General features: G+C 45.1%; 1 protein-coding gene across 2 annotated transcripts in view; it reads left to right on the top strand.

Moving 5' to 3' along the window:
- Positions 1–5988: 5988 nt before the first annotated feature.
- LOC134522774 (mucin-17-like) overlaps positions 5989–17775 on the top strand; it is a 34331-nt gene continuing 22544 nt past the window's right edge. Inside the window, exon 1 of one of the 2 annotated variants that reach the window (XM_063350839.1) lies at positions 5989–6118. In XM_063350839.1, the coding sequence (XP_063206909.1) occupies positions 6041–6118 (78 nt within the window). In that variant the 5' untranslated portion in view covers positions 5989–6040. Of the gene's footprint in view, positions 6119–10535; positions 10712–17775 lie in introns of those variants that run through there. The other variant, XM_063350840.1, reaches the window with a different exon arrangement.

The following is a 17775-nucleotide window of genomic DNA, read 5'->3' as shown; positions in this document are numbered from 1 at the left end:
GACTTGAACGCCTAGTCTTTATTCAATCTGTTGCTTTGCTTTTCCTGTAAAAATGTAAAAAGTTGGAGTTTCACCTCCCCCAGAGAACTCAAAACTGATGAGTTGCTAATCTTGGCTTTGATCCTGTCTCTCTAGGACAACTTAAGGCTTGGGTAAAGCTCCATAGTATCTCTTTTTACTTATTAATCTGCCACCAGACACGGCACCAAGCCCCCCAGCTACAGGAATAACCACTTGTTCAGAGACTACCACCCAAGCACGGCACGCAGCTGCAGCAGGCTTAAAAGGGCTGCCTGGACGAGAAGGAGAATCCTTCATACTGAAAGATAGCTATCATCAGTAACACCAGTTTTGGCACAACAGGGGAATTCTGTGGTAGTTGTTTAAAAAGCCAGAAAAAGTGTCAAACACACAAATGAGGCCTTTAAGTGCAGGATTCCCGTAAATTTGCAGGAGACCAGTTTGTGTAAACTGCAGTCTGTCTGCAGCAGAGAAAGAACCCATGGCTTGTCCCAAAGTCTGTTCAAGTTCCTCTCTCATTCTTTTGTTCTTCAAATATAAAAATCAGAGGTACCACAACGGGTCCTTTCACCACAGCCAGCCGCAGCATTCGTTCACCCCGCAGCTAGGCTTGGGTGCAGGAGCTGTTGTGCTGCCTTCTCTCCAAGTAAGCTCTCTCAGGCTTAAATAGGAATTGCCTTTTCCAGGAACCCACAGGGCCTCACCCCTAAAAGGGGAAGGCAAATTTTTTCATCTTTGCTCAGACTGAAAAAAAAAAAAAAAGAAAAAAAAGAAAAAGCATATAATGCTATATTAAAGAGCTGAGCTAACAATTAAAATTAACAGGGAATGACAGACCATTTGCAGAGTTACCCATCCAGCAGGGTATTTTTGTAACTCTGTGTGTGTGAGAATTACAGTAGTGAAAGAGGAAAAGTCCGGTAGCCGAGAAAGGCTCCATACTCTGCAGAAGCGGAGGGTGGCACTCTCCGCACAGCACAGAGCCCCTTCGTGGTGCTTCCAGTTACAGCTATTACAGCTACAAACATGTTTTTCTAAATAGGTCCTTAGCAAAGATCTTTTCCTCTAACTGCTGACAACACCATGTTCCAATTCCCTGTGCTTATTGCATGTTTTTCTGCTTGCTTATTTCCATTATTTGGTGTCACTCAGTCTGTGAAAACTGCATTAAAAAAGAAACCTGTGATAACCACGTATAAATAACTCTATTACTGGCAGCCTGCAATCAGGCTCAGGCATCCATCTCTTCTCTCACAGCCACCAAGGAAAAAAAATAATTTTATGTTAAATACAGTCTATGGAACTAGAATTCGGGTCTTCAGAAAAACGCTTTATTAAAGACTGCCTTATATTTTTTATTTATATATTTTATTCGTATATTTTATTTACTGATAAATTTTATTTATATATGTGAAACATTTATACAGCATTCTACCTAAGCAATTTTTAGCATGTCTGTTTTAGCGTAAAGAAGTATTTAAAATGTTACTTTCCTGACTCATTTCTATAAACAAGGGAGACACGCAGATGTAAGTGTGACATGTCTGATACAATAGCGTTGCTCAGAATGGATTTAATCAACCTCTCCTCTACATAAGAGAAGGCTGGGAAAGCATAAAAAGCCGTGTTGTGTAACCAGAAGGTTTGCAGATGAGAACTCTTGAGTACAGAGAATAAACTAAGATTTAAGGCCTTGTTACTGAAAGTATCTTGCCAATGCCCTCCTCCTGTTTAAAGCTGGATTCCGTTTGGTCACACCAGCTGTTTTGAAAAACAGAAACTGCTAAGAGCTGCATTCATTTCTCTGGGACGTTCCACTATGGTCTCCCTGGGCAAGGAGGGTTAGTTTTGGTGTCAGCATGCCTTACATACTTAAGGAAATTAGAATTAAAATCAGAAAGTTCTCTTTCCATGTATCAGTGTGTGTGTGAGAGTGGACGGAAGTTACTGGTTTTGAGTGGATTTAAGCTTAGCTTTCCCACAATAAATGATTTTTGCTGCCAGCCTGGAAGCAGTAGGTTTCTACTTTTTTTTTTTCCTGGAAATTACTTTCCCAGCCTGGGGCTACTGGTTAAGAAAGTGCTGCCACGACACACACAAGTAAGAAAGTGCTGCCACGACACACACAAGTCTCGTCCACTAACTTCATAAATGTCACTGTTCCACTGAAACGTGGAACAGTTGCTTCAGCATTTTAGGAGCCCTCAAAATGGCACAGTACAGTAGGTAACATGGGCCTGTCCTCGGAGGGAACATGGAAACCTTGAATTTCAACAGGGAGCCCAATGCAGAGAACAGAACGTTTGCTTTCTTAAAGGTATCTCAGTGACTGTGAAAGAAGCTTGGCCTTGGCTGTTGAGGGATGTGCACAGTTGCACCTTCATCTTCCCTTCCCAATGCATGGTGGGAATGGGGCACAACTGATCTGGGCTGTGGGGCAAGCATGTGAGAGGTGGAGCTGTAGAAAGTGTAGGATAGGGAATAAAGAGTAAGCAGGAAGCAAGGTCCCTTTTACCCTTGTGTCCTTTCTTCCAGTAGACCTATCCCTGGTCTACCTCCAGCTGCCTCGCACAGATGTCTCATGGGTAGCTGGGCCAGACACCATGGGAAGCCAGCTCACCAGCTAGATGTTGCCTGGAAGGGGCATTAGAAGCCCTGCCTGCAGGCTCAGTGCACCACCCGCGAGCCTGGCTTCATGACTGTTACTTGCCATGGGCCATTAGACACCTTTTGGAGCTAGTCTTCCATGCTGCCTGCTGCGGGAAGTTGTCCATACCCATACAAAGTCCAACTGCCTGCTCATGGAAAGAGCTCATAAATATAAAACATAACCTTCGTAAAAAACACAGTTTGAAAGAGTCATCAATCTGAGCTGAAAATACTTACAAGCAGATTGCTGAGTGTTTGATCCTTAATTCTAGATGCTAAGTCATTGTGAAGCCATAGTGATGAAGTGTTGTGTGGACAGGTCCTGCTGGCAGAGGGATGCTGAGAAAAGGGAACAAAGACATATTGACAGAATTTGCTAGGCCAAGAACGGAGTAAACACAAAGATGAGTAAACACAAAGATGAGAAATCAGCATATGTTTGTGTCTGCTATGCACTCAAGGTCTACAGCTTGGAACAGCAGCATAGCCCTCACAGCAGCCGCTTTGCCTCCAAAGGATTACGGGTGCCTGCACTCAGATGACCCCTGGAAAGGAATCCAAATAACAGCAACGTAAGATCCTTAAAAAGAGAGCTGCATTGCTAGGCTTGGGCATGTTCTCTCTCTTTCATTTAGATATTTTGATGCTGTTATTCCAGCCCTGTGCAAGTGAAGGAAAAATCACTTTTTCAATACCCTTTTCTGCTAGCTGGTCCTTGACTTACACCCTCAACAACTGTGCATTAACATAAGGAAACAGCAGATGGAATCTCTGTATTTACTTCTGTCACACTGAGCCTCATGTGGGAAAAAAAGTAGATGTCTTGTTTCAGGGATTTTTCAAAGCTTAACACGCGTTTACGGTGACATTGCCCTGAGATTTAACTGTGAGTGTTAAGAAAAGCAATGCACCGCAGCGCTATGCTACAGAGACCAGACTGCCCTTCAGGCAGAAGCATTCTGCTTGGAAAAATCCCTTCCCTCTCAAAAAACCCTCCTGCCGGAGATACCGAGTCTCCTGGGTTATGTGTTTACCCAGAATAGACATAATGTAGTTATATATGCTTTTTCAGTTGACAGGTAACTCAAAAAAATATTACCCGGAAGGAGCAAAATGTAAATTTGAACATGAGCAATCACAGTAAATAACTGACAAGGTCATAGCCTAGGAACAGCATTTACACAGAATTTGCCCTGAAAAGAAAAGGGTGAAATAAAAATTGGCCACACAAAGAATTATTTGCATCTGCTACCTTCAGTGCAAAAAGGATAAGCAACCCGATTAAGCTATCAAGATGTTCCTTACATGTCCTTCCATCGAAGGGCTATTTCTACACCAGAAATGCAGATCCCCCAGGGAGACAGCGTGGTCCAGGAGGGCAGTGAGCAGCCACAGTCTTCTCCTGGTTCCCTCTCAGCCATGAGCTAATCATGCCATTACTTTTTCCAGGTGTCCCCAGTTTGCACAATGAAGGATAACAGGCAGCTTCATCTCACAAGCACTGCAAGAATTACACGAATATCTGTATCACCTCTTTGGGAGTCAAGCGTTATTTTCTATAGGCAGGCCATCAGACCCACAGAGTGGGTGACCAGCCCTGGGTGACACAGGAGCTCAGTGCCAGCGTGCACTCAACCCAGACTGCTGCCTCCGTGCCTGGGCCCAGCCTCTCCCACTTTCATTAAAAAGTATAAATTCAAGACATTACTTCCAATTTAGACAATATGGGAAGTCACATACAAAATACATTCATACATTTATGAAAAAAGAAAAAAGGTTTTCTTCGGCACCACTCCTCCCACTTCATGCTTATCATATGCACCCACTTGGACACCAAGGTATTATCAAGGTATTATCAAGGGTGAAGGTATTATCCATTTTTTTCCCCATTGATTACATTGTTCCGTGAAACCCAGGTTAATCTCTGCTCTTTGGGAAAGAGGCATTCAGGAAATGGGATGCCAGCGTAGCCCAACAGCCTGGCTAGTCCATTGTCCCTTTTCCTGTAGTGTCCGACACAAGAATTTTCTGGGAAAGGTGTAAGAAAACTTGTAACAACCTGACACTTGGCAGATTCCCCCCGCCATGCCAGACGGTTAGAGCTGGACCTCTGAGGGCTCCTTGTGCTGCTTACTGTGAGGGGGCAACTGAGCTACAAAAAAGCAGCTCCAGGTGTAAAACCACAGTATTTTGTCAATTTTTTTTTTTTACTTTTCAAAGAGATTATTTCAACTCTTCCTACAGAATAGAAGAATTACCTGCAGCTAGCAATGTCTGTTTGCTGCCATCTGCAAGGACACAATAATTTTGGGTTGCTGGGGACCGCGGGGCTGTCTGACCCTCATTGCAGCACGTGGCATGGCTGGACGGGGTACAGGAAAGGGTCTCATCTGGAAAACCGGAAAACTACCTCAGAAGTGAGGAGTGTCCCCTGCCCTCCAGAATCAGTCCCCTGCCCTGATCTCCAGAAAGGTTAAGTGGCTGCTGTACCCTGACCACCAGTTTCTTGCGCAGCTCCTTTTCTTTGCGTTTCCTGAGATAGAATCATAGAATTGTCTAGGTTGGAAGGGACCTTTCAGATCATCGAGTCCAACCATCCACCTACACTGACAAAACCATCACTAACCCATATCCCTCAGCACCACGTCCGCCCGGCTTTTAAGTACCTCCAGGAATGTGATTCCACCACTTCCCTGGGCAGCCTGTTCCCGCGTTTGATAACCCTTTCAGTGTAGAAATTTTTCCTAATACCCAATCTAAATCTCCCCGGCACAATTTGAGGCCATTTCCTCTTGTCCTATGGCTTGTTACCTGGGAGAAGAGACCGACCCCCAGCTCTCTATGGTATTCCTTCCCTGTCTTTGCTCCACGCTCAGATGAAGCTGGGGTGATTTTTCCTCTTTGGAAACACCTGAACCCTTTTCCTATTTCCCATTCCTCTGATAATTCACTCCCCTGGCTGGGCTTCGGCGTCTGGCCGCAGACCGGAGCCCCGGCCGGGTTCGCTGCGGTCGCTGGTTCCGGTGCACCAGCAGCCCCATCTCCCCGCCGCGTCTTCCGCGGGAGTCCGCTCAAGCAGGCTGCTCGGAGGGGTCGGGCTGCCTCCATCCCCGGCGCTTCCCGAGCCCGGGGAGGACACAGCCCTGGGCACCCCGCTCTGACCCTGCTTACGGCGGGGGGTGGCTCGGACCGGGCTCCCCGCCGAGCTCCCCGCCGCAGGTGACCCCCCGGGGGAGGGCAGGGGCCGGGAGCGGCCGGGGGAGGGGGCGAGGGGCGGGGAGGCCGGGCTCGGGGGGGTCGCTGTCAGCTCGGGGCACGGCTCGGCAGCGCAAAGCTCCGCTGGGCTCGGCGCAGCGCAGCGCTCCGCGCCATGCTCCGCTGCTCCCCCGGCGCGGGGCTCGTCCTGGCGGCGGCCACCGCGCTCTGCCTCGGCGGGGCGGGAGGCAAGGTAACCCCCCCGGCACCGGGCAGCCCCTGCCCGCCCACGCCGGCACCGGGCAGGGCGGCAGCGGGCTCCCGGCGCGGCGCGGACAGCGGCAAACCCGACGGGGAGGGGGTGCCCCGGGGCTCGGCGGGCGTCGGGCAGGGAGGTCCGCCGGGGCGAGGGGAGGTAGCGGGAGACCCGGGACGAGAGATACGGCGGGGCTCCCGGGACGAAGGATGCGCCGCGGGTCCCGGGAGAAGGGACGCAGCGGGGCTCCCGGGACGAAGGATGCGCCGCGGGTCCCGGGAGAAGGGATGCAGCGGGGCTGCCAGGGCGGGGGGAGCTGCGCTGCCCGGGACCACCGGCTCCCCCCGGGCCCACACGGCGGCGGGGGTCGGGTGCGCCTCTTTCGGGCTTGCTGGGGACTCGCCTCGGAGTCCAGAAGGCACCGGGAGACACGGTGCTGCGGGGGGCTGTCTTCGGATCACCCTCTCCGCTTCCATACAGCCGGACCCGAAATCCGGTGCAAGCCCCGCGGAAACCGGTAGAACAGCGTTTCCAGCAGAAATCAGAGCACTCGCCCAAAGACATCCCTAAGGAGGGCCAGCCTGGCGTAAGGAGCCCAGACAAAACACCCTGTGCTCTGTCACTGTCCTCACGCTCGCCGGTCTTGTGCACCTCCTCTGTAGTCCGGGGAGCAGGTAAACAGTGCAAGTGACAGCTCCAGCTCTCAGGGCAGGGATCTTGGCACAGGCTGAGAGCCACGGGGTGAGCGCTGGGGGAACCAGGGCGGTGATGGAAAGGCAGACGAAGAAGCTCAGAGTACCCCACAACTAGGAGCAACTGCAGACCAGCTTGTATTTTGGGAAGGGCAGGCAGTCCTGGTCCCACTGATAGAGTGGGACTTTTCCTGTGGACTCTGATAGGAGCAAGATTTGACACTTCTGGTAGAGATTCTCAGATCTATAAAACATGAGCTGCTACGCTATAAGAAAGTGATATTCCATACACTTATGTCTTTTGTTACATACATGCGTATATCTGAAGAAAAAAAGGAGGGGGGTGCTCTGTCCGGTGGAAAACAGCATTGTAATTCTGCCTGATACACCAACTCCCTGCCACAGCACATGTGAACACAGCAATGACTTTGTGGTTGAAATGAAGATGTTTTATCTCACTCTGTTATGCTAGTGAAGATAGCTACAGCGAGAACTTCTTAATTAAGCCATGTTTCTGGCACTGAAGTATTATTAACTTTACAAAGGTGTGCACTTGAACCTATTGAGTTGTGGAATTTTGTCTTTTGCTTCTCTAAACTCAGAATTGCATCGCATAACCTGCAAGCTTACCCTTTCCTGTTGGATTTGTTACTGGAGATGAACAACTCTGACATCCAGCCGCATACTTCTCTTATTAAACTACATAACTTGCTTGCTGCCCTAAGTTATTACATCCTTCCTGTTCTGGTTGTGTTCCAACTTTGCCTGTACAGTCATGAAGGACCAAATGTTAGCTGCGTGGTGTGCCTTTGGGTGTGAGTGGCGATGGTGGGACACTGAACGCATCAGCAAGCTGTATCATTTTTGCTTGATTTCTTTTCCTTTTTTTTTCTGTTTCCTAGACAGCTTCTGTTGTTCTCTAACTCTGAAATCAGGACTCTCTGATTTCCCATCAGGCAGTATCTGAACTAGTTAAGTATTGACCAACAGCGCTATAGAAAAGACACTGCCTCCTTAACGAAGAAGCCGCAGCCTCCTGCATGCTTTCCCAGACTTGACTTCTTGCCGTGTCAATTGTTCCTTTGATCACGTGTTGTCTATAGTCTCTTAACATACCGGACAGTTTCTTTTGCAGAGCAAAACTTAGGCATTTTCTATTGCTTATCTTCCTAAATGTGACAGTGAAATCTGTGTGTGCAGACAGACACGTGTGTACATCTCTAGCTCCCTGTTTTTGTTATTTTTTTGAGTAAGTTGCACTTGCTCTTCACTCATCAAGGACTACACTATGCTGCGTAGGCTTCATTATTTTTATCTTTTTTGGCTACATTCTGGTAGTGTCGCTATGCTAGTAAAAAAACCACACATCCCACTCTAAGTTGATGGTTCAAATGTAGTTCAATTTAGCAGTTGAAGAAAAGGTATTCAAAGATTTATGAGAAATGAATTGTCTTCTGGCTTAGAGTTAACAGTATAAAAACATAACATAAACTCCCTTGGCAAGGGCAAAGCCTGCACAAGGTGTAGGAAACTGAATTGCACTTTTAATCCAGGAAGGTGGTCTCTGCCACTCAGAGCGGAGGAACTTTGGGATGCTGTGGGGTAGTGTGGATGTTTGAAACATGTTTTGTGGCAAAGCAGAGCTCTCTCTGGAATCCTTCACTGACTGCTACAGCAATATAAAAATAGGAGTTAGATCAAATGAAAGAAAATTTGAAGATAAGGTGTGTGATGTTTCCTCCTGCGTGTCTGTATCAGATGGAACGAGATGTGCAGATAAGCAGCTTGTTTATCCTGAAGGAAGAATGTAAGCCTGATGAAAGAATAACACAGTCAAAATTATGTCTCTGTATGTCCATAAAATATTATCTGTTTAATCCAATCCCTATGGAGGAGGTCTCTACGCCAGTGCCATTCTTCATCTGGTATTCTTCTGTTCACTTGCTTGCTTAAAGAAAAAAAATCAAGACTTTCTTGTTCCTTTTAAGAGAAGAAATCTTAGCAATCCTAGACCCTCTAGTGAAAGTCTTAGTCCTGCTCGCAGTGAGGACTGTGGCAAAATTCCCGCTGGTTTCAGAGGGAGAAGGATCCTTCCCAAGATCAGTGAAGGATTAAAAAAAAAACACAAACAACTACTAAAATATGCACCTCAATTAGCAAAGAATGTGGCCTGATTATTAAAGTGTATGAAATTTCAGCTATTAAATTCTACGGCCCCGATCAACAAAGCATGCTGCACAATTGGCAATGTATCCAGAATCTCAACTACTGTACTAGTCTCCTGCCAGATCAACCAAGCATGCAACTGAATCAGTGAATTATGCAACTGGAGCAGCAAAATATGCACTTCTGACTGGGGCGGGGGGGAAGGATATGGAAATTCTCTAATGTTTTAAATTGACACACGATAGTCTGGTACTGGTCAACCTCTGCCTTAAGAAAAGCGGAGGCAAAATATATAACTTTCATCAAGTCTCTCCAGACAAATGCTGGACTGGAAAAGTATATCCCTCAATCAGCTCAGTGTCTGCTAGCAGCAGCACCGTTCTTTACCAGATGTACTGCACATCTGGTTCCGATCCCAGCTGCTGCCAGGTGTGGGCGTTATTTTAGTAACACTTTAATGAGATTTTTAGGTCCAGGTAGCTTTTGCTTTATAGGTCACTGTAAAACACTATGTATGTCTCAAGAAACTAAGCCAATCGAGACAAATAAGACACCTTCAAAGAACCTGAAAGTTTTGTTGGCAATGAGCTTAATATCTATTAATCTCTCCACTGTTTGTTCTTTAGGAGTAGAAAAATGATAGGTCTTTTCTATTTTCTTTATATCTTGATTAATTGCCATAGCTGCTTCCTATTGTGTTTACAATGTACCTTGGCAGATATTTACTGTGCGGAGAGTTTGGATGCTTGGCCAGTTTGGGGAGCAGCTGTATTGACACATCCTGAAGCAGTAGAGCTGTTTCTCCCTAACTCGTGCATATGTGCTTTAAAAATCCAGCTACAGTACCTGGTTCTGATCTTCAGAAGTTGTTTTTGCTTTAAACTATTATTTGTATTTTATACAGAAGATCTGCAGGTTGCCCTATTTTAATAAAGATGCATTTTCAGGATTTCTATAAACTACTTTTTTATTTTTATGTCTGGAAGTAAGCTGTATAACACTGCCTGTGCTCAAGGAAGGCATGAGATTTGCTTTGTTTTATTGCACTGTTCACGTTAGTACCCAGAAATCTGAAACATTATTTGAGCCTAAGAAATATCTGGGCTTGTTTTTCTTTTTTTTTTTTTTCTTTTTAATCCACTACATTTGGTCCATAAAACTGGCTTGCACTGAACTTGTTATTTACCAAATTTCTGTCTCATTTCCAGGTCAGTTCAATGAATGATCCTATTTAGTTCTTTTTCCTGTTTAAAATATTTCCTACTGAGTCCAGAGCAGTGCCCTTAAAACATGATTGATTTGGGTCATTGAACCTTTATTTTTCATGCATGTTAGTTTGCATCCCGCCACTGGTCTGACTGGTATTTCAATTAGAAAAATGCAGGCGGATTTCTCCTAGAGGCTGAAGTTCACGTGGAGTCTCTGGCGAAGTAAGTTCCTGGAGTACGTATCCCTGGAACTGGGCAATGATTTGTAACTTTTTTTTTAATTCTCTGTCTGGCCAGAATGTTATAAATCTGGCGCTCTCTTGTTAGTTTCACGCTAAGCAGCAATAATGTCCACAGTGTTTTAGTCCTGATAATTCTAATTACTGACGCACTGAAGAAGCTGAAAGCTGGGAAGATGGACGAGGCTGGCCTCAAGTCCTGCACAGCACATGGGACTCTCTCTTTGTAGAGCTGAACCATAGTTCTCTCGTTTGCCAAGGCCAGCAATGGAAGGAGCAACCAAGGTAAGAGAAGTGAGCCAGTGGCAGAAGATGTGGGTAATCTTTATGCAGAAGGAGCTAAAAGAGCGCAGTACCACTAGAGATGCCAACCATCCTTGGGATGAAAATGCTGAAGTCATTTTTCTTTCTTTACTATCTAAGTAGGTTGAAGCAAACAATCCTGTTGCACTGGTTTAAAAAGATCCAGCAAACAAACTTCCCTGCGGTAACCAACAAACAATTACTGTTCTCCCCATCTGCTTCTTTGCATGACAGACCAGGAATGGTGGTAAAATCTTCAAATGGCTTTCTTCCTGCCTCCCCTTCTTCTTAGAAAAAAAAAAAAACAAAACCCAAAAACTTGTGGCATGTTTGGTACCAGAGAGCGTCTACCCAGCAGTACTGTAGCTAGAGCGGGTCTGGTATAGCAACTCTTCCCTTTGCACACTATTGTTATTACAAGGTCTCTCTATGCACTGATCTCTCAGGTCTATAAATAATAAATATCCAACTTGGGGGTTAGGTACTTCCTTGACTATAAGAAGTACTACATAGAAAAAGAATTCTTTTCTACTTGTACAACTCCATGGCAGAAGGAGGGTGGAGTAGGGACAAGGCAATGTAGAGTCCTATGTTAATATGTGGAACAATTATACAGCAGTACGGAAAAGTGTTACTGGCAGCCTTAGTTCTCGAACTCAATGTAAGAACATTACAATTCCTCCTACAAGCTCTCAGTGGCAAATGGCCTTATGGTTCATTTTGAATATCCTTACTGATGTCGTTGCTGATGAAAAGGAGGTTCCAACTTTGAGAGGAGAAAAGGCTAATTTGCCTATATTTCCTTTCTAGAATTCTTAGGGCCCTACTGGATCTCACAGAAGTTATCTGGGACTTCAGGAGGATTTAAATCAGGCCATAAGTACTGCTGGCTTGGATTAGTAATGATGTACGTTGAGGACAACATCTGTATTTGGGTTTGGGTGGAGTCCTTTCATGGTAGAAGAGTTGGTAATACATTTACAGGACCTTTCATCAGAGGATTTTAGAGTTTCACAAATATCTAATTACAGAAAGTATTAAATTAGGTGAAATCCTTGGTCCTGGGGGAGTACAGGCAGCACCATTACACTTCAATATAAAGTAGAGGTGGGTGGTGTTCAAAGGGGCGAAACAAAAGCAAATTATGCAAGCCATAACCTGCTGCGCTATCTCATTTTCATCCAGGATTTTATTCTTCTCATTTCTTTATATTAGCAGCCAGGTTGCAACATCAAACCAGCCAAACAAAATGGGCTGGTACAAGCGTCCATTCAGAACTACCGTCAGCTCTGAAGAAGGGACTTTTGGAAGTTTGCTCATCTCTTACTGACCCGTTTCCGTAGTGTTTGTGTTTCACTATTCTGTTAAGGAGTAGCAGGACTGTAGCAAGGGTCAGGTGCCAAGGATGCCAATAAGGACAGCTTCCTGAACACAGGAGGTCTGGGGTGGAACGCCTCTGACCGTCCAACCTGATCCAAATCCCAGAAAGTTGGTTTCTCAGCCTTTCCAAGGAGGGTGTGCCTGCTCTGCACCGTACTTAGTTTGGGATTAGCAACGGGACATCTCAGGAGATCTAATCCATTTACTCTACCTAAATCCAGCCCTCTCCTGGTCTTGGTTAGTAAATATTCCACTGCTTTGACTGTTTAAGTTTTTATTAAAGGGATTTTTTTTCTGGATTTGACTTAGTTGAAGCTGAGGCTTGAAGCACAGGCTGCCCATTCCCTTGTCTCCCTGCCTGTATTATAGATCTGCATGGATGGGCAGCTCAGGTGAATCCGAGACCTCTCTATTTGAATACGAGGGCCCCAAGGAGTTGCTCATCAAGACTAACTTTAAATGCAAGCTTAGCAGGCTGAACACTTTGATTTGCCTCTAAAATCAACAGTAACTTATTCCAGGTTTCCTGGTTGAAACTTGAATGGGGAAGAAGAAAGGATGTCTGCAAAGCAGATTTAGTTGGAAAAATAAGCTGCTCACTGGTTGGGACCCTGTAACAACAAACCGAGTGCTTACTTTTTCCTCTGGCTGCACTATCTGATGCTTTTTTCTGCTTTCTTCTACACCCTCCCTGCTGTGCCCTCATGGTCTCTCCTTATGTGTAGGCAGTAAAGTAAAGTTTACAAGCATCCTGCTCTCTGAAATCCTGGCAAAGGCGGAGTCTTGGAAATTTCCCTTTGCAGAGTGCACAAGAGGAGACTAATCCTGGAACAACGAGGTGGGGAGAAGCGCTGCTGTTTGTGTACCATCCAAAACTAGGGATGCGCGTTCAGACCGAAACAGACCTCTGAATGGCCAGCCTCAGCTGCAGCAATGGCTCCATTAGAAGCCTAGTTAAAAATATTGCCTGAAAGGGAGAGGGTTTTTTCTTTGTTTGCTTTTTAAGGATCACTATCCCTGTCTTCTGCATAAGCCCTCACACCTGCTAGTCGCATTTAGTGAAAGAACAACCTGGTTCTCAAAGAGTTGTGGTAACAACTCTGCAGCGTGCTAGTGGCGATACGGAATATTTGCAGGTTTTGGCTTTCACATGTGGAATGTTTCCTTCTCCATCTGTTTGTACAATAGACTTCCAACATGTGAAACATCTGATGTGTCTGGATGAAACAATAGGGTCATGCAGCTGGAAATCCAAGCACAAACAACTCTCTTTTTTGCAAGGCCAGTTTACACATACATGTGTGTGTTTTGTTGGCCTTTAAAGATCCAAATTTGTTTCCTGGGAAGTGGCCAGCAAAATTTGCATGGGATTGCCTTTCAGTTCCCCTTTCTCCTGTTTCTGGTACTTTCAAAGCCAAGCAAAGCGTTTTGGGCACCTAAGCTGCATATGGATTTCATTATTTAAATCTCCCTCGCATATTTGGGAGGTTATATTTATGAAGTTAATTTAGAAACGCTAGTTTTACAGATTCCTATGAGTATACATAACTTGCTCAACGGACTTTTATACTGAACTCTACAAGCAAACTTTTACTGCAGTGCTATAGCTTTTGTTTTGTGATATATTTCTTCTGGTTACCAAGCAGTTCAAACAATCTAACCATGTTTTCCACTCTTTAATTTGAACTGCTTGGGCCTGTTCGATTTATAGAAAATGAAAACCAGATTGATCTTCTAGAAACTCCCTCATCACCCCTGTCAGTTCCCACCAGCCCTATCGTTTACTGTTAATTTTTTCTATGGTGTGTTTTGTACTCTTTGTTAATGAGAACTTGCTCTAGTAGAAAAAAGACCTATGCTGACCTATTAAACCCTGAAGCAAATGGCCATGGCATCTTGAGCTCTTCGTTACACTGCCTTACTCTTATTTATGATGGTCCCATCATATTCATGATTATTTGCCTGAGGAGACACACTAAATGATGCCTTTGTTTCTCTTTCTAAAGCTTTACATTTTTTTGTATGTTTCAATGAGGGCATTTTCTGCAAAAAAAACCCAAACAACCAAGCCTAGAACAGGGATGGCAGCTTTGCATAGATGTAGGATCTTATTTGGTATGGCATCTTGCATCTGTATTGGAGAATTTCTATTTGTCTGTTGAGTGTCCAGTCACTAGAGTTAGCTTTTTTCCCCCCCTCCAAGGATTAGTCTGAAAAGTCCACAAGAAGCAGCTGGTTGTTGATGTGAATTCTAGCACTCCCTGGTGGATGTTCTCGTAGATATTGTGTATGCTTCCTTAGCCATAGAAGCTAATGTTGGGATGAAAGGGGAGAACCAATGTTCAGACTGCTCTCATAATGACATGTCTCACTTGCGTTTGTTGCATGAACATGGCATGACAAATTTATGAGATACTAATGATAGGTTTCTGCTTAAAATAGTTCTACTTGTACACTTCTAAGTGTAATAGTTATAGTCCCCAGAGGAACGCTGCCTAGTTGAGTGGGTCTTTCCAAGCACTGGATTTGCATATTTTAAATAGATTTTTCAAACCGTTTTGTAGAAGAACAATCTGGCTTTTGTCCCTTTCAGACCAAGATCAGAAGAAGGAAATGAATATTACAATGAGAGCTGAAGAGGATTTCAGAACAAGACCTACCACTTAGTTTCTAGTAAAAGCACCTGGATGTAAGAGTATCAATGAAATTAAAGAAAAAAATTAGAAACGTCCTATGCCTTGGCCTAGGTCTCTTCCAGGGCATTTCTACCTGCATTTCACACTCCTACAAATATTTTATCTGCTTCAGGATCATGTCTACACCTTGGCATACAACAATTACCGAGTAATCAGTGAATGCCAGGGTTACTCCTGTGGTGGTAACTTCAACCTGGGGAAATGTCAGGTAGCAGAAGTACCCATAAACCGCCAGGCTGCTGCCAACCCCAGAGAAAAGGCTATTCATCCTAAGAATGTCTAGCCTTAAAAGTGTAAATCAAAGAAAGAACCAGATAAGGAGAGAGAACTCTGCTTAGCCAGACTTACATAGCTGTAACTTGCAAGACATCTTGTAGGTTGTTGTGGCCCTCAAACCAGGACGTAAGTGAATCCGACTCAATCTCAATTAAAGAATGGAAAGAGGAGAACTAAAACCTCTGCCTATTTACGATATGGGGAAAAAGAGCAAGAATGGTTTTGTTGTCTTTTCAATATCCTGAGACTTCACCTATGACGCTTTAGGTAGCTGAGCCTTCTGAACTCCTGCCATTGTTGAGAGGGGAAGATATTCTTTCAGAGGGCTGTTGAGACCACCTCTAGCTCCTGCTCTGAATTTCCCTCTGCAGGAAACAACTCTGGCTTTTGTCTGCAGAGGGAGACAAGCCACATTAGCCAGCAAAGCCCCGCTCCCAGAGCTGGGTGATCTACATTCATGGCCTTACGTAGGAATCTTGCATCAGATGCTCAAAATATCTATGGCTACTGCAGAAAATACTGCCTGTTGCTCATTATGGTAGTGTAGGTTGGCATCTCTGGCCTAATAAGGATAAGCTGGTTTTGCTTCTCACCTGAACCTCCCCACAGCAGCAGAGCACTAGGCTGCCTTTCCTCTGGTTGCTCCGAAGGCAAGTGCAAAATGTCAAGTTAGAATGTATGCACAGACTGCGTATGCTGCTGATCATGCTGTGGAAAGCTGCGCCGTTCCATGGGTGATTGTTCGGAAAACAGCCTCTGTTTGTGTCTCTGGGAACAAGCATTTTTTTGTAAGGAGAAAAAGGCATTGCATCTCTGGAGTTAAATGAGGAGGTCTGTTGTTCTCTGCAGAACCAGGAGCGCGCTGCTGTGCCTGGCGGTTGTCGTAGTGCCCATGTTTGGGTTTTTTGTGATCCTTTTTTCCCCACCTCCTGTTCTCAGAGAGGATGGAGGAGGACAAGGGATGGTGACCTCATGGTGCAATTATGCTTGGGGGCCAGGTATCAAAATACAGTGCAGCTGTGAAGCTGGGACCTGGCCGTGGCTGGGGGGGCCTCCTGGCTCTAATGAGATCCCTGACCTTCTCCTGCCACTTCTTCTGCAGCTGCTTTGATTCACAGAGATTTGTTGTGGCAATGGTCTGCCTAACGGTTTGGCAAGCTGCCGCCGTTAATGCTGCATCTCCAGGCAGGCGCCAGGAGCTGGCCTTGGAAACCCAGCACAGGTGAGGGTATCCTGAGCCCTGCCAGCCCTGGACAGAGCCTTTGTCCAAGGGTATGTGAACATTACCATCTGCCCTGGTAGTTTTTTTCCCCAAAAAAGTAAGGAGAAGGTTATCTGTTCTCCATTAAAATAAAGCAGTGCCTTCCAAGCAAGCTCCTTGTGATGCTTGAGCTCCGGGCTCAGCTGCAGCAAAGTCACATATGGAAAGAATAAGAGAAAATAGCATGCCTACAGTCTGAGGCATATTTAGGCCTCCAAGTCCTGAAGTCTCGTTCAGACTTCGCATTCTTTGCTCTAATTGCTGCACTGCAGTCCTGCTTCCCCCCTCTACTCTTCTAACGATACTGTTATTTTCCTCATTTCCTGCAGCAATAGGCTTTCATAGTCCCCTTCCCTTTCTACCTGCATAGTATTTGTTCTCTTCAAAGGTCCTGTAAACCATTAAAAACAATAGAAAACTTGGTGATAGGTGTGAAAACAGGGCCCTGCGAAGCTCTCTGACGTGTGCCAAGAAGGAATATAAGACGAGTCGGGTTCTTTCCTGAAAATGGGATTTGCAGAGTGGAAATGTCACATCCGTAATCACTTTCATGTGGTGGAACTGCCGCTACCCACCACTGAAATAACAGAGCAGCTGTTAAAAAATGCAGTTTTGGTTTTGCTTAAATCCAGCAGGTCGCACTCACTTCTAGAAATATTAGACCCTTGTTTAAACATGTGAGCGCAACTGCTCTGATACCAGAGATGTATTAAAAGCAAATGTACGCTCAGTCCAGTTTCAGAGTCCCACAGCTGAGCCCTGTTCAGGGCTTGTTTATATGAATTTGCTCAGGGAGGAAGGAGAGAATACAAAGTGTGTGCGCAGGTTTGTGTTGGGTCAGGGTTATTGGGAAGGCGAGGGAGACCCCTTAGCAAGCAGGATACCCTCATAATTGATGATAACTCCTTTGGAGATCAATATGGAAAAAAAAAATCACACCCAAAGACTGGAAAAAGGAGACAGGCACAACTCCCTCCTAATAACTAATAAATTTTGTTATATTCCTGATCTACTTCTGCCAGCTCTGTTATTTCCAAGCATCCAGAGATACTTGAAGAGATGTCCTAAAACAGGACAAGAGAGTCTCCTTTTGCTGTTGTCTCATGCTTTAAACAACAAAGACAATTTGGCAGAGGGGGAAATGGTGATTCCAAGGCACTTCCAGGAATTCTTATGCTGCCAGGTGGAAAAATAGGTTATATGTGCTGCTGCTGTATCTAGTTCACACTAATGAAAGAAAATAAACCTTGCATGCAAAGAAGAGCTGAAAATGCAAAATTAAGTAGAGCGCTAATTTTATAAAGTCTCTGATTAACTTTGTCCTCCACTTGGAAAAAGTCCTACCAGCTTTGATCTCTAGATCAGTCAGCTAGTGAAGTAAATGTGGTCACTTCTTAAACTAACACACTGGAGTTTTATATCTTACTCTTGGG

Source organism: Chroicocephalus ridibundus, chromosome 13, assembly GCF_963924245.1.
Source record: "Chroicocephalus ridibundus chromosome 13, bChrRid1.1, whole genome shotgun sequence".
Classification (NCBI taxonomy): domain Eukaryota; kingdom Metazoa; phylum Chordata; class Aves; order Charadriiformes; family Laridae; genus Chroicocephalus; species Chroicocephalus ridibundus.
The sequence above is the reverse complement of the archived record's forward strand: the minus strand, read 5'-3'. Positions and strand labels throughout refer to the sequence as shown.